Source organism: Lactuca virosa, chromosome 9, assembly GCF_052849685.1.
Source record: "Lactuca virosa cultivar CGN04683 chromosome 9, Lactuca_virosa_CGN04683_v6, whole genome shotgun sequence".
NCBI lineage: Eukaryota > Viridiplantae > Streptophyta > Magnoliopsida > Asterales > Asteraceae > Lactuca > Lactuca virosa.
In genome coordinates, this window is record NC_136434.1 from 15,742,433 (window position 1) to 15,760,182 (window position 17,750).

The window sequence follows — 17,750 nt, forward strand, 5'->3', positions numbered from 1 at the left end:
GAGAACCCTTGCCTTTAAGACCCAAAATGACACCATTTGGAGAGTTTACGGCCATACACTTTTGGGGTGGCCGTAAACACCTCAACACCTCCTAAAAGGTTAGTTTTGCTCATCTTCTTGTAGAGCAATAGTCCCTCAAGTTTCCCTAGCATTCAAACACCCTCTTATGCACCTTTTACCATGAGTTTACGGCCCAAATCTCCATGGCCGTAAACCCATGGCCGTAAACACAATTTCTTGGCTATAAACATCCCTTTGATGAATCACATGTGATTTCATCACTTAGTCCAAGTCCCTAAGGGTGTTTCCTTTCATATAGTTGCTTATAAACACTATATTCATGACAATACATGCCATATATGTCATTTAGGACTCGTTTGTGTCTCGGGACTTCATTCGTGGAACTTCTCATCCTTACGCGCATATTCTTTGAATCACCCACATAAGGTGAGTTCATACCCCTGTAATGAATCTTTTAACTGTTTTAAATGCTTTTAGGGGGGATACAAGTTGAACACAATGATAATTGTGTAATGGTTTGTTATAAACATTTTTCAAAAGATTGCTTATGTCTTTAATAAGTGATCAAAACATTTCAAAAACTCTTTTAAAGTTATGTTACTTTATAGTTTAACAAAACTCCATTTTTAAAGTACAAGCATAACTTAGTAGTAAAATGAGTCTTTTCAATAACAGTTCAAGTAAAATACTAGTAAACTATAAGGGGTATAGTTTAGAGGTTCAGTTCATACTAGATGCTAGAACATACTATAAAGAGAAACAGGGAGGTAGATACAATACTTCAGAACAAACATACTAATATACTATAACAAAACAAACATACTAAGATGCTATAGCATATGAACATTACAGGATCTAATTATACCAATGAATCACTAACTCATTGTTCTAAACAAAAGGTGATAGTTAAATTGGGTGTACATGATCGTATAACTTAAATGTGACCCTACTTCACGGCTCAGCAACTGGTTTGCCGAAGTCGCGTTTGGTTCCCAGAATCTCTTGCAGGGAGAGCGTATAGTATGGGGACTATTCATCACATTATGACCTTAATAAAACAAACATGTTTTAAGGTAAATCAGTACTGCATGATGTCAGTTCATAAGACAACTGAGTACTTATATTTTCCAAATACTTTCATTTTGTAACAATTCCGCTTGAAAGTTAATGCAAACTATTTTCCAGTCAAGATAGTTATAAACTAGGGAAAACTTACATCTTTTCAAACGACACACAGAGCAGTCGAGTCTAGTACATTCAGTAGATAGGGGGCCTATAATGCTAACTTTATGATTCCTTACTGTATGTGTAACAACGTAAATTTGCAAAACAATTTTTCATTTTTAAAACATACTTTTATTCATAAGGTAATATCAAAACATAATGTATCCAATGTTATCATAACAAAACATATCCCAGAATCTCAAGACCTAAACTCCATGAGTGTGTACGGATCATGTCGGCGTCTTCCCGCGATCCTCGCTAGTACCTGAAACACATAACACAACAACTGTAAGCATAAATGCTTAGTGAGTTCCCCAAAATACCACATACGCACATACGCCACTCAAGGCTATAAGACCTTCCGGTCACTGTGTCTCAGAGGACTTCCGTCCCACAACCCTGGTAGACCTTCCGGCCCTACCCGTAATGACCTTCCGGTCCATATCATCCCGACCTTCCGGTCCACATCATGATGACCTTCCGGTCCTTATCATTCATAACATACATAACACATACATATCATATAACAGCATACAGCACATACATCTCATCGCATATAAGACCTTCCGGTCACACATAGGTACCACTATAGGTACAGTATAGTGAGAAGACTCACCTCGTACGAAGTCGGATAAACTCTCGTGCTTGACGTCCCGACCTAGCCTCCTCCTATCATACGAATAACATTCCTGATCAATACCCTCTCATAGCCTCATCTCTAAAGATTGGGTAGAAGGCCATCCTACTCCTCCCTGAACTCTCCTTAATCAGCTTGACCAAAACCCTAAGGTCAACTGAAGTCAACGGTCAAACTTTGACCCGACTCGTCGAGTGCACATGGGCGACTCGGCGAGTCCATGCGGGTCCTCGGAATCCTTCTAGCCTCACTTGGCACGTCGAGTAATCCCTTCACTCGACGGGTTACACCTGTCACGAATCGCGGGGCAACCCCAACTCGACTCGTCGACTCCACTTATGAACTCGGCGAGTAGCGTCCATGCAACACTCAAATGACCTTCTGAGGTCAGATCCGCTTCTCTAACCTATAGATCTGCCTTCCCCATTCACAATAATCACGTAAAGGTCCGACCTTTACACTCATGCAACACACATAGGGCTCTCTTTGGTGAAATCATCTCTAAAAAGGCAACCTAAGATCATTTCTTCCATGGAACAACATAAAGCAGGTTGGATAAGGCTCTTTGGACCTCTAAAGGTCCAGATCCAGAGTCTAACACTCAAAGGGACAATATACTCATCATTTCAAGCCAATAAAAGGGTATAGAAAACCCTAAATTCAAGGATCTCATACTAAACAGAAGAAGGGATTGATTTACTACCTCAAAGTTACAGATCCAAGCTGGAAATCCACAGAATAGGAATCCCCTTGACCTCCTCTTGCTGGAAACACCTTCTTCTTTGCAAAATCACACTAATAAGGATCAAAAAGGCTCTCTCTTATACCACTCGTTCAAGCTCTCTAGGGTTTCTCTCTCTGGACTGGTAGCCGCAATTGAGGGCTATAAGGACCCTTAAATAAGGCACAGACCCAAAGATTTAGGGTTTCTGTCCACAGCGCGGACTCGTCGAGTCCACCCATCGACTCGTCGGGTCCCTTCATTAATCCAGTCAGCAAATCGTGATCCTACTCGACGAGTCTAGGCGTCAACTCGTCGAGTCCCTCCTCATAACTCAAAATAAATGAATAACATAGAATACCTGGGAATCCGAATGTTACAGTATGCATTCAGGGATATATATTAATCGGGTCCGACAGGTAGTATGATGTGTGCTTTCCGCTTCATTTCCTGTTCCTTGTTTGGTTGTGGGCTTAGAGCAGATTCACCCAGCCTACTATCTATCCGATCTTAGCTATATGTATGTTCTGTATACACCAAGTAATCATAAGGGGTACCAGGTATGGGCCAGGTCATAGGACACTAATTCCATGCACCGTTTTCTAGTACAAAACATACTTTTCAAATAAATAACTTTTGGTATTCAAAACTAGAAACTTAACCAGTAAAGGGTTTAATCCATTTTATTAAACCAATATAACTTAAAGGACCTTAGGTGGTTAATTCCATAATACCTTAGTTTATACATCAAGGCTATATATAATTAATATCCGATAGGTAGTTGGAGGTGTGCTTTCCGCCTCATTTCCTGTTCCTTGTTTGGTTGTGGGCTTAGGGCAGACTCACACAATTAACTATCTGTTCGATATTAGATTATATATAGATAGTATAAACTAATTGATTATAGAAGGAACCACTGTGTTTACCATTTTTATTATAAGAAATAAGAGTTTTCTTAAGGAAATTTTTCATCAAACTAAAGGAACTATTACAGTAAACTCCGTGAGTACCAAGTGCATACGCCAGGATTATATACAACGATGACCAAACAAACAATGGGATGTGTGTCTTCCGCCTCATTTCCTGTTCCTTGTTTGGTTGTGTGCTTAGGGCAGATACACACAACCGATTGTTTGTTTACTCTGGGTTTTATATAACTTGTATTCATTTAATACTCATAGAAAGGACCGTAGAGTCATTTTTACTTATCTTTCATCAAAGCAGGAAATATAGGATTTTCTGGAGGAACATGTAAACTTTTCTAAACAGAACTTACTACAACTTACTACAACTTTCTACAACTTTCTTACTACTTACTACATCACTTAAATCTTATGAACTCACCAGCTTAAATGTTGATCTATACTTTCAAAATAACTTATATTCTCAGGAGACCAGTAGACAGGTTCGCACACTGGGATTCGGAAGATGGAGCAGTATAGCTTCATGTCTTTTTGTTATTTGATTTGTATTCTATATTATGTGAATCACATACTTTGTAAACACTTTCTTTCTAATGAAATGGTTGTTTATTACTTTGCTTACTATGATGCATGTCTTGTGATACTAAACATGACGTCCTCCACCCCAGAACGTTTCCGCCGTTTCGGTTTTGGGGTGTGACATGTTTAAACCCGACATGACACAACATATTTACAAGGTCTAAACCTTAACCCGAAACTCGACACGAAACCGACACGAAAATAATTGGGTTGACACGACACGACATGATAACTAAACGAATCGGGTTAGAATCAAGACCTCTCAACCCGTTTAATGTCTTGAAACGACATGACACTAGTCAGGTGTAGATAGGGGTGTAAAGGAGTCGAGTCGAGCCGAGTACTACCAAGTTCGAAGCTCGGCTCGACTAAAATACTCGAGCTCGAAACTCGGCTCGAACTCGACTCGAGCCTTGTATTTAAGCTTGAGCTCGGGCTCATGAAATACTCGATAATATAGAGCTCGACTCAGTTAGGCTCAACTAATTTAAAAAAAAAAAATTAAAATCACTAAATTGAGTAAGAAATATTAAAACATTCCACATGAAATGTCCAAACTACCAAAAAAATCACTATTAATCACCTAATGTCAATATAACTTCAAGCATATATGTCATAAATGAATAATTATAAAGAAATGACATATATGTTATAAATGAACAGTTATAAAGAAATGGAATATATGTAAATTAAACTAAGTTCGATTAAGCTCGCGAGCTTTACGAGCCGAATATTTTAGTACTAAAGCTCGTCTCGATAAGATACTCGAGTAGCTCGAGCTCGGCTTGATTAAGGTCGAGTCGATTTCGAATATTTTCCGAATCGGTTTTAAGTTTCTCACGAGTTGGCTTGTCTCACTTACACCTTAGTTGTAGATGTGATTTGTTGTTTGTAGAGATGGCATGATAACGGGTTAAATGAGCTCGGATGAAATTTGATAATTTTTAAGGATTGAATATGACGTCACACCTGCTAGGGTTTTAACAAGGGTTTCACTTGCACCTCCAAATTTCAATTCACAATTCCCAGCTCTCGATTTGTCTGAAAGTTGCTACCCGGAAAACGATTTGCTACTGTACTTGATCTCTAATTCCGCCATGAAAAGAGCTTCATTGAGACTTCTGCACTTTCAATTCCAAAAATTTTACCCCAAATCTTCAATTTCTGTTTTCTCTCAAGATTTCTCATGTCAGTTTTCATCCCTTTCCTCCATTGATGAACACAATAACAACCACCCTTCTAATCCCGATTCAAGGTCCTGCTCTAGAACACATTATTTGCTCTTTTCAAGCAAACCACGCCATTCCCTTAATAACCCATCTCATAATCTCAGCACCCTGGTGGACCCACGTCAACCCTCATCTCAATTATCTTCACGACAAAGGAAACTCAAAGAAAGATCACAACTTGTTGATGATTTCGAGGCTGCGAAAACATCCGATGAAATGATCAAAGCATTTCAAGAAATGGAAGCCATTCTCGATGAAAAGGAACTTGGTTTAGCTTGCTTGAAAATCGGGCTTAAACTCGACGAAGAAGGTCAGTATCCGGAAAAGGTTATAGATTATGCAAATAAAGCTCTGAAAATCTTGGATGAAAATGGTCACGATAGTGATTTATCTTTACCCCTTGCTATGAATTTACAGTTATTGGGTTCTGCTTCTTATACCTTGAGTAGGTTCAGTGAAAGCTTAGGATATCTCAATAGAGCCAATAGGATCTTAAAAAAACTAGAGGAAACAATCGATAATGATGGTTTTGAAATCAAACATGTACTGCATGCTGTTCATCTTAATTTAGCAAACACAAAGAATGCAATGGGTAGAAGAGAAGACGCCATTAGTGATCTAAAAATATGTTTAGAGATTAAAGAGATGACATTGGATAAAGACAGTAGAGAACTCGGGAACGCATATAGGGACATGTCAGAAGCATATGTCGCCCTTTTAAACTTCAAAGAAGCATTACCATATTGCATAAAAGCCACAGAGATACACAAGGTAGAATTAGGAACCAATTCAGTTGAAGTTGCACATGATAGACGTTTACTAGGTGTAATTTACACTGGTTTAGAACAGCACGAAAAGGCATTAGAGCAAAATCAATTATCACAAAAAGTTTTAAAGAATTGGGGTCTCACATCCGAATTGCTTAGAGCTGAAATCGATGCAGCCAATATGCAAATTGCATTAGGAAAGTTTGATGGGGCAATTAATACTTTAAAGGGTGTGGTTCTTCAAACTGATAAAGAAAGTGAAGATCGTGCTATGATCTTTGTATCCATGGCAAAAGCTTTATGTAATCAAGATAAGTTTTCAGAAGCCAAACGATGTTTACAGATGGCATGTGGGATTTTGGAAAAAAAGGAAAGATTGTCACCTCTAGAAGTATCAGAAGCATATATGGAAATATCAATGCAGTATGAAACAATGAACGAATTTGAAACTGCAATTTCTTTGTTGAAAAAAGCACAAATGATGCTTGAAAAGATACCACAAGAACAACATTCGGTTGGTAGTGCTTCTGCTAGAATCGGGTGGTTACTTTTGTTAACAGGAAAGGTTCAAGAATCAATACCTTATTTGGAAGATGCAGTTGAAAGATTGAAGGAGAATTTTGGTTCTAGACATTTTGGAGTTGGATATGTGTATAATAACTTAGGTGCTGCATATTTAGAACTAGATAGACCTCAATCTGCAGCTCAAGTTTTTGCATTGGCAAAGGATATTATGGACATTTCACTTGGTCCTCATCATGTGGATTCAATCGAGGCGTGTCAAAATCTTTCAAAAGCATATAGTGCAATGCGAAGGTAAGGCCATGTTTCTTTCTTTTTTTTCCATAATTTCTCTTACTTTCTTTGTTAAGTCTTTATTTCTGTATTAAGTCAAAGAGAAACACTCATTTGGTTTGTGTTTTGCAGTTATACGCTTGCAATAAACTTCCAGGAGAAGGCCATTGATGCATGGAGAGGACATGGGCCAAGTGCTTGTGATGAACTTAAAGAAGCTGAACGTGTTCTTCAGGAATTAAAGGTGAAAGCTTGTGGTGAATTTGAGGAACAAAAGGCTTTGCCAGCACATCCTGTGAGGAGAAGAAGCTCACGAAGTGGTGTTTTGGTTGATTAGAGGTATTGAATGTAGATTTGATTATTGGATGAAGTTTTTTGAAGAAGCTATACTGCTTATTATCGACTTTCATTTATATAAGCTTTTAGCAGGAAGCTTTTATTGTGCTCCAATGCTTTTTGCTTTATGGGCAACAGTAAAGGTAATTTGATCTATAAATTTTGACTGAAAAGCGGAAAAGTGAATGTATAAATCTTGAATTGTTCTGCAACTAATATGTTATGAAAGTTGAGATTATAATTGTGTTTTTCAAGTTGTTAGAAAGAGTTTCTTTTAAAGGACAATTCATGTTCCTATTTTACAGTCTTCGAAAGCCTATATATTTCCATTTAGGTGCTATCCTGATAAAATGTTGTCCAGATAATTTGATAGATGATGTTTAGATAGTATTTGAGAAAATGTGGCCAATCCAAGGGAAATGGAAAGTAAAAATATATGAGGACATTTTTTATTAAAAGTTAGGACTAAGTTCTTTGGAAGCTGTTAAATAGGTGTTACTATCTTTAATAAATATAGAGGCAATGAGGCATAAGACTTAGGTGTGTTTGTTTTTTTGAAGTAAAAATTCATGAAGTCTGCAGACCGTCTCTGCAACCCTCGCATCAGAAGATGTGGACCAAACGACTGCAAACTGTAATAAGAAGCGTATTTGTTTTTTAACATTTGCACGTTGCTGCAGATATTAAAAAATAAAATAAACTGATTTTATATAACGAAAATAGTTTTTTAATACCGAAAAATTAATAATGTATGACATTTCAGCAAGAATTTATGATATTTTAGCAAAAAAATAATAATATTTCAACAAAAAAAAAATAATTATATTTCAACAAGAAATTATCATTATTCAATATAAAAAAAATCATTTAGCAAGAATAAACCAAAAAAAAAAAACGAAAAAAAATGTGAAACAAGAATTCAACAATATATAATCAAGATTCATCAAGATTTCAGCAAAAAAAAAAGATTAGAAGAGACAATACAAGTGTTGCCTCAAACAGAACACGCGTAGAAGTTTTTTACTCCGAAGACTTCTAAAAAACAAACAATTGCGAGATGAAAAGTATTGTGTGTGTGTGTGCTGCGCCACGCAACAATAAAAAGATCAAAGATATCTTTTACAAAAAACAAACAACACCTTAAAATATCATCAAATTCACCAAGATCAAGTAAAAAAAAATGAACATTTAGGAAAAAGACAATTAGATAGAAGTGACCTGTGAGCACTTCTATGTCCAAGTGACATTCTAATTTTTTTTAACATCTAAGCAATTGTTTTTTCACTTTCGGTTCGACCATTTGACTTTAATCTTTGTGAATATTGTCCCAAGTGGTAATAAGTTTGGGTTGCTTGCTAATCTCTGAATAATTTAGCAATGAGTGAAAACATGATGTTTGGAAATGTCCAAGTGACATTCTAATTTTTTTTAACATCTAAGCAATTGTTTTTTCACTTTCGGTTCGACCATTTGACTTTAATCTTTGTGAATATTGTCCCAAGTGGTAATAAGTTTGGGTTGCTTGCTAATCTCTGAATAATTTAGCAATGAGTGAAAACATGATGTTTGGAAATTTTGTTAAACGAGAAAATTTATCATTTTAACCTTCTAAACGATGGCAATCTAACATATGAAAGCAAGAAATGACAATTTATATGATGCTTCTTAAGGAATTACATCAGACAAAGAAACTAGTAAACCCTAGTAAACCCTCCGAATCAACAAAAAAGGATGTATCGGGTTTCCTAAGAAATACCAAAAACACGCACATGGAGGAACTTGATTTGGAGGGTTTCTTAAAATCAATTAAGGAGAAGACTTAAAAGGGAGGACGTGCGACTAATGATGGAGGAGGCTATGTACGTGATGTCATAGGCCCATGAGCCCCGATTAAGAAGAAACTAGATCAAACGGTTATTATAAATAGATCTTTTTGTATGATTGTAATACTTATGTAGAAAGCGTGTGTTGTGTTTTAAAATGTGCGCCTAAGGCGCTAGGCGACTTAAGGCGAGAATAGGAAAGCTTCTAGCCTCCCATGCGATTAAGCATAGATTTTTTCTGTGAGTCGTCGATTTTTTTGAGGCACCATGGCCTCGCCTTTAGGGATTCATGTACCGGTGTTAGGATTTGGGTTTTTGGGCTCAATTCTACCATATTAATTATTTTATTGCTTTTTAACTGTAATCATGTGCGTCGTTTAGTTCAATTCACGCTTCACATGCATCAATGAGGTCTCGACAATTCCAACATCGACTCTGTATTTATTTCTTCTATATTCCAAGAGGTCTCGACAATTACCATAAAGGATGCAGTTTCTTCCCACATTCTCTATAAATTCATGCACTTTTCTTCCCTCATCTATTTTCTTATGCTTCCATTCTTTTGAGGTCTTTCTTTTCTTCCCAACTTCCAATTCCGTTGATATTATGGACACCAACAATGCTATTGTTGGCTCGATTAATGATGCAACGGATCCAGATAGGAAATATGGTACACCTGATGCAACAAATAGGCACAAATTTAAGTGCAAATGTTGTGCAAAGACAACCTCTAGAGGAGTATATCGACTAAAACAACATTTAGTTGGAGGCTTCAAAATTTTTAAAAAGTGCCCCAAGTGTCCCGAGCATGTGCGAGAATAAGTAAAAAACTACATGATCCAAAAAGAAACATAAAAATGTGCAAGAACTACCGACCCTTTGAATGTAATGGAACTTGATGACTACGGTGAAGATAAATATGGTACAGGACAAGGAAGTACCAAGACCCCACCTAAGAAACCAAGACAAAAGGGTCCTCTCGACAAGTTTTACGCCAATAAACCAAAAGACAAACTCAAAGGTAGAAAAGGTGGAAAGCAACAAACAATAAACGAAGTGTGTTGAAAAAACCTAAGGGACAAGGCCTGTAAGGATATAGCTCGTTGGTTTTACGATGCGGGGCTACCTTTTAACGCAACATCTTACGATAGCTTTCACATTGCAATGAAATCTATTGCAATTTGGCCCGATATTCAAACCAGCAAGCATGCATGAGCTTAGAGTTTCTCTGCTTAAAAATGAAGTGGAATCCACAACGTTGAAAGAATACAAGAAAGAATGAGCAGTAAAATGTTGCTCGATCCTGTTAGATGGATGGCGTGATTCAATTGTTCATAAAGATATTGTGAACTTTTTAGTTAACTCTCATAAAGGTTCAACCTTTTTAAAGTCTTTGGATGTATTGGAAATCAAAAAATACGCATAAACATTGTTTAAAATGTTTGATGATATGGTGTAAGAGATGGGAGAGGAGAATGTAGTGCAAGTGGTGACAGACAATGCATCTAATTATGTTAAAGCAGGTAAGTCTTACTCTTACATAGTTACCTTACCTGTTTTGAGTTTTGAATATGTTTGTCAATATCTTTACTTTTTCTGTCAAAACTCTTTTAGGAACGATGTTAGAGGCAACAAGACCGCATTAGACCCCTTGTGCTGCATACTATATAGATCTGATGCCGGAAGATATTGGAAAGATCTCAAAGGTGTGGAATACTTTGAAGAGAGCCATGTTCTGCAATGGTTATATCTATAACCATGTTGGCATTGTCAACTTAATGTGGAGATTTACAAATCAGAGAAACCTACATAGGCTTGCAATCACCATATTTGCAACATCATTCATTACTCTCTCCCAAATTCTTAAACAGAAAAACAATTTGCAAAAGATGATCACGTCTCCGGAATGGAATAATACCAAGTGGTCAAAAGATGTTGCAGGAAAGAAACTAACATCAACTTTTTTGCATTTGCAATTTGAGTTCTTAGCTTAACTTGTAATGCTACAGGTTGTGAGAGGAACTGTAGCGTTTTTCAACAACTTCATTAAAAAAATAGATTTGTACAAAGTCGATTAAATGACATGGTGTATATCAAATTTAATTGTGCTTTGCGAAGAAGATATCAAAGAAAGGACACCACATATCCTCTTCTTTTGAAAGAATTAGATGAAAGTAACGAGTGGTTGATGAGCCATATGGATGAGGAAGATGTTGAGGAGGATGACTTTGTGTTTGATGGAGATGATTTAACTTGGTCTGATGTTAATAAAGCTTCCGGAGTATCTGCATCAAGTTCAACTTCATTAAGAGATAAAGGAAATTGTGTTGCCGAAACCTCTACTCGTAGAGGGGCTTTGGTGGATTTAGATTGATTGATGAAGTTGATGAAGAGATAGAAGAAAATATTGGAGTTTCCGAAGATGACGTCGAGGAGGCACTTGATACTGATGACAAGGATAATGATGACGAGTTTTAGGCATTTTGATTATTGTTGATCTTTGTTCTGTTCTGTTGTGTTTTTTTTTTCTTTTTCTTTTTGAGATGATATTGGTGTTTTTGCTTCTTAAGTTAATTATTAAGTTGTTTTGTCTATCAGGTGACTAATCGCCTCGGAACAATTCACACCTTTTAAAACTAAGAGTGTGTATTAACTATTATCGGTAAAATCTCTCTAGTTTATATGTGGACGTGACTTGATTACTCTAATTAAATGAACCACATTAAATCCTTGTGTTCTTATTGTTCTTCGCATCTTTAGTATGATAGTATCATATTTGTACTTGTTTATTGAAGTCCTTAATCCTAGCACTGACGACTAGTGTGTGCACTGGTAGGAGGCATCCTCCTTTGAGACAAAAGAAAGAGAAAGGAAGCGATGCTAGGTTTGTGAAGGTAGTGATGGAAAGTTTCAAAAATAAATGATTATTGTCACCGGAATCATTCCGGTGATTGGTCAGGGCAACAATTTGGATCTATCACCCTTTTGAATTGGAGTAATGCCAGATCTCACATTAATACTTTTATGGATACGTTACGTGTTAATAATAGTTTACGTATTGACTATTGGATATGTATTAGAATATGATTAGTGATTACCCTTTTTTTAGAATACAATTTAGTATTTTTAATAGAGTAGGATTATATTTTGGAAAAGGTATATAGGAAATTTCTATTTGGATGAATGTCTATATTCTATAGGGATGCTCTGTCTTTATAAGCAAAAGAAACTTGAAAGACCAGCAACCAAACCAATCATTATCAATCATCCTTGGAGATTACTCAAAGTAGGACTATAATGGTCAATTCCACAAGCAATAATGACTTGTACATCATGTAATGTAAGTGGTACCTCCCATCCTCAATTCTAAACGGGTCCCTCCTTTGTTGAACCATGCTTATCAGCTTTTATGTTCGACTAATTAACTTCTCCAAACCACATTTAATACACCAATTTATTTTTAATGGAAAAAACTAAACAATACCATCTTCCTTGCATTTATTTCAAAAGATTTGTTTTCAAACTATTATGTTTACTAATTAATAAATTAAATTACTTTCAACTATGCTTGAAATTAGTAACAATTGTGTGATTAAACAAACATGACCGAATTTACAAATAATGTTACATAAAATTCTTCTTATTTAAATAATTCATAAGTACGTTAGCACTTTGCCATTTGAAATTTCCATTTAAATTATTTAACAAACCGACTTTTCATTAAACAATAGTTCCAAACAACGATATAAAATATCTATCAGCACCACCATTCATGTTATCAATGTTGAACCTAATACAAATAAAACATCAAATTTCAATTATTGTTTAATCGAGATAAAATTTCCATTTAAATTATTTACACAAAATGTAATGATTTTCATTCATGAAAACATCTGCAAGCCAAAGTGGTATCATAAATCATTCTTACATCCCATGCTACCAAACCCTAAAACCCTATCTTCTTTGTGTGTAATCTTTATGTCATTGCTTTAGACAGCTACGTTAATCTTTGTAATCACTTACATAAATCCTTTAAGAACTCTTAACCCAAATGAAAAAAAAATCAAGAAAAACAAATTTAAAATCCAATCAAAATAGAAGGAAAAAAAAAAAGGAACACGATTCATCTCATCTATACGCAACACACTAGAGCTAGATAGGAAGAACAGCATTTCTTGATCCTCTACCATTTCCAAACGAGAAGAAAGGTCTTCTTGTTCTTCCACTCGTACTTCCTTCTTCATTGTTTCTGATTTGTTGCAGACTTCCATTGTTCTGTATGATTTCCTGAACCGATAAATATATATGGCGATCAATTGCTGAATCCATTGAGAACGATCTCCGAATCGGTTCGATAGAAAACTGTTCATCTTTTCCCCTAATATCAATGTTCTCATCTCCCATAATCGAAACATGATGACATTTTCTTGTTTTCGCCCTCTTCCCTCCAATCTTTCTTGGAGAATGACCTCTAGATTGTTGTGATCTTGACCCATGGTCCTCTTCACCCAACTCAATCACCAAGAAATCTTGATTCCTGCCAATGGGGCTCATTTGAGGATCTTGAGGTGAAGAACTTGGTGCAATTATCTTGTCTTTTGGATACCTTGTGTTACCTGAAATGCTCAATCTGCAAAGAGGGCAATTCGCATTGTTCTGAAGCCAAATGTCAATGCAGTCTAAATGAAACGCGTGGTTGCAGCTTGGAAGAACTCTTAACGTATCCATTTCTTGAAAATCATTCAAGCAAACAACACATTCGTATAAACTCCTCTTCTCGCCTTCACTTTCTGTATATCGAAAAATGGGGATCTCGCGGATTAGTACTTCATCGAGTCCCCGAACCTGCCATGGAGGAGTAGAGTATGGAGATGATAGTGGGTCGGGTGTGGATCGTTCCCGGGACATGGAAAAGCGTCTTAATGGGTTCACTTGTTGCCAGTTGAAGCAGCCTCTGGTGACGAAAAAGTAGTAGGAAACGAGCAAGAAAGCTGTTGCTACGATGCAGAGTGCTGCAATGGCTAAGATTGGGAAACCAGAGGTTGATGGATCAGATTGGTAGGCAGACTTTTGTTGAACCTTGATTGACTGATGATAATCCATTTGGATTAAAACTGGATTTTGAGTTTTTGAGGAATGGGGTTTGCAAGATCTTTAAAGGAACAGTTGCCCCAATTTGAAGGTGCTGTGTGGGTGGGGGGATGAAATCAAAGATGGGTCAGCTGTATGAACTCAAAAAAAAAAAGTCAACATGATTAAGAAAAGGAATTGAAGTACATGAAGCAATAAATGAGTGGGGATGTTATCAAGAGACACATGGTTGCTTCAATATGGAGATCGTAAAACATGGAGGGGGTTGACTCAATGACAATGTGCTACATGGGGTTGACTATTGAGAGAGAGTACATCTTATTTATTTTTAAATTTAAATCAATTAAAAAACATAAAATAAATTTTAAAATAATATATAAATTACTTTATATGATTTTGGACCAACTATGTAAAAAACTAAAAATATAAAAGTCATCAAAGTTAATTACTAAGAGGGTGTTTGGGATAACTTTCAAAATGACTTTTTGGATTTTTGGCTTTTTCAAAAAGTTAAAAGTTTGAAAAGTTGTTTGGCAATTATAAAAGTCCTTTTAGAATGACTTTTTGGCAAAAAGAAAAAGTTATGATTTTAAAACTCACAATTTGTGACTTTCGGTTTTTTAGCCTTTGTTTCTTCAAAAGCTAATCCAAGCACATTTTAAAACCTACTTTTGGAAAATGCTATAAGTCAAAAAGTCTTTTTCTTGAAAAAGATTTATTAAGCTAAAAATCAATACCAAAAAACCCCTAAATCTATTATTTGTTATAGAACACGGAGACTGTATATGTAATTTTGTCTATTAATTATAAATATAAATTAAATACAATAAGTTACTAAATATAGTAATATAAACAATTGTTTATTCGTTGACCAAACTAAATTTTCTAAACCAAATACCCAGACATTATTGTTTCGGTTTGGCTATTTACTTGGGCTTTGGAACTTGGGACGAGGTTTGCCCCAAATTCAATTTTGATATTGGATTAGTCGGTGATCCGTCAAGTATCATCAAATAACCAATCCACCATAGTAAAAAAGTTATTGTTGGTGACTTGGTGTATGTAATTGTAAACCAGTGGAGCATCTTTCCAAATTGGGAATAGAAGTCAAAATAATATCCGACGACAAACTCCATCTTCGTCGGTTCTTTGTCATGATTCCATCACAGAACTTGCTAAACTATAGCTCGACGCATCCGATTTGATGACCAATGCCACTATTTAAATCTCCACCAACTGCAATTACAAAATTAAAGATTTCAGTCCAATGTTCATCACAAAAAAGTCAACTGTCCAGGCCTTTAAAATGGCTAAATTACAGCCATAATTTACCATCTTAATCTTGCGGATCAACGACCATGGAGACTCTAGTTTCAACCTGGTCCAGAACTGCTCAAATCTTACCGGAAAACTATGTCTTCCCCATCGGTGAAAGGCCTGGTTCTGTCGAGGTTCCTATATGCCAAAACATCCCATTGATTGATCTAGCTGAAGGTCAAAGTCAAAGTCAAACAATTGACACAATACTTGCTGCCTGTGAAGAATTCGGCTTTTTCCAGGTTAGATCGTCAATTGTTTATATATTTGAGAGTTTTTGAAGTTAAATTATGCAATCTGATATAAGGTGATGAATCATGGAATTTCTGAAGATCTAATTGATGACACAATGAAGGTGGTCAAAGATTTCTATGATATGCCGGATGAAGAGAAGGCGAAAGTATATTCAATTGATCCTAGTAAAAGTTGCCAACTTTACACTAGCAGTTATACCTATGCTGATGAAAAAGTTCATTTTTGGAGAGACAATTTGCGACACCCTTGTCATCCTTTAGATGAATGCATTCACTTATGGCCCGAAAAAACCTACCAACTATCGGTAAAATAACCCTAATCGCTATCTTCAAGTTTATGGTTTCTTGAAGATTAATGTTTCTTATTGTGTTTTGTAGCAATGTTGTTGGGAAATATTCATTGGAAGTGAGGAAGTTGTCGTTAATAATGTTGGAGCTAATTCGTGAAGGACTAGGACTCAAACCAGGATATTTTCGAGAAGAGCTAATTGGGACTCAATCGTTATCGGTCAACCACTACCCTCGGTGCCCAGATCCAAGTTTGACATTGGGATTACCGACAGCCCGGTCCAAGCCGATTTAGGACCCGGGGCAAAAGCAAATATTGAGGCCCCTTAAAATTTAGAAAAATATTGTTTTTTTAGGGCAAGAGATTTTATATATTAAACGGCAAGCACGGAGATTGCAAATACAATTTTAAAAAATAAGAATGTTCTCCAATAAATGAAGGCAAAATATTAGAAAAAACATCATAACTTTCAATAAATTTTAGGCTCTAAATCTAATCATCAGGTATTAAAAAAAAACACGTTAAGCAACAATAGCCTAAAATAAAACAATGCAGTCCAAAACACAGTGGCAATGAACAATTTAATCTTGCAAAGAGACATCAATTCAAGCCCATTTGATAGAAAATATGAAAGTCTTTGTGAACAATACAATTTTGTGAATATTAGCTCTATTTTTAAGCAAACAATAACATCGAACTTTTTCATTATCTCAAAAAGACATTCCACTTTGACATTTTTCATCCAGACATCAAACAACTACTAAAGGAATATCAAGATAACTGTAAAACAACACTAGGAGCTTCCATCGATTCAGTGGTATAACCAAACACATTAATAAACAAAAAGAGATCAGTCGTAACTTCTAAAACCCTTTTTCGTGTCTCTTTAACATCATCCATTAATACCAACTCGTCATCTTCTTTCAAAATAAATTCAAGATATTCAATTGGCTACCTATCAAATTCAAACTAAAGATTAATTTTTGGAACCATCACATATTTTAAGTTGGTACAAAATATGCTTAGAATATAGTGTGATGTAAAGCTAGCAATCCTTAAATTAAAAAAGAAATAGATATTGAATAAAATGAATATTTGATACCGACGGTCTAACCCTAATCTCATTTCCTGCCATAAGAAAACTAAAACAGATCAATTAGTTAGCATTTAGCAATCATTATGTTAAATAAAAAATACGAGTGAGTATCTTTTTGGATATAAAAACATAAGATAAAATAAATAACCTCCATGAGGAAGTGCTTGAAGATCTGATATCTCATCACTAAACGAAAGGAGAGAAATAGTTAACGAAGCATAGGGATGCAACATCACTAACCGAAAGGAGAGAAAGAGTTAAAGAAGCATATGCATGCGACAAGCCGACGACGGAAGATCAGTAAAAAGCCATTAATTCAGAAGTCTGAAGGACGAATCTGCTTTTCTTGAAAACTGAGTCGTCGCAATGCGAACATCTCAGATATAAAGCCATAGACATACATGAGCATGATTGCTGATGAACTTACAATTGCTCGAAGCCCCATCGATGAGGATGATCTCCTTGTTCACATACTAAGCCAACTTAGAGATGAATATGGAACAATCACAGCTGCCATCAAAATCAAGGAACAATCGATCTCCTTCTCTGAACTTTTTGATATGGCTGGCTTTGAACGCTCTCTTAAGGAAATTGAATATGCTACTACTCCACTCGTTGCTATTGCGTACTACTCTCAACGCCAACCAG

General features: G+C 35.9%; 1 protein-coding gene and 2 pseudogenes across 2 annotated transcripts; 2 read left to right on the forward strand and 1 right to left on the reverse strand.

The window, feature by feature from the left end:
* The first annotated feature begins 5,052 nt into the window (after positions 1-5,052).
* On the forward strand, positions 5,053-7,486 carry LOC145138761 (Tetratricopeptide repeat (TPR)-like superfamily protein). The gene is made up of 2 exons (XM_079072785.1): positions 5,053-6,917; positions 7,029-7,486. The coding sequence occupies exons 1-2, from the start codon at positions 5,203-5,205 to the stop codon at positions 7,231-7,233; spliced, it is 1,920 nt and encodes a 639-aa protein (XP_078928911.1). The 5' UTR covers positions 5,053-5,202; the 3' UTR covers positions 7,234-7,486.
* Positions 7,487-12,867: 5,381 nt separating this feature from the next.
* On the reverse strand, positions 12,868-14,364 carry LOC145136275 (RING-H2 finger protein ATL16 pseudogene; annotated as a pseudogene).
* An 849-nt stretch (positions 14,365-15,213) lies between these two features.
* LOC145138184 (hyoscyamine 6-dioxygenase-like) lies at positions 15,214-16,557 on the forward strand (annotated as a pseudogene). The gene is made up of 3 exons (XR_013721373.1): positions 15,214-15,705; positions 15,771-16,022; positions 16,096-16,557. The product of XR_013721373.1 is annotated as a hyoscyamine 6-dioxygenase-like (transcript).
* The last annotated feature ends 1,193 nt before the right edge of the window (positions 16,558-17,750 follow it).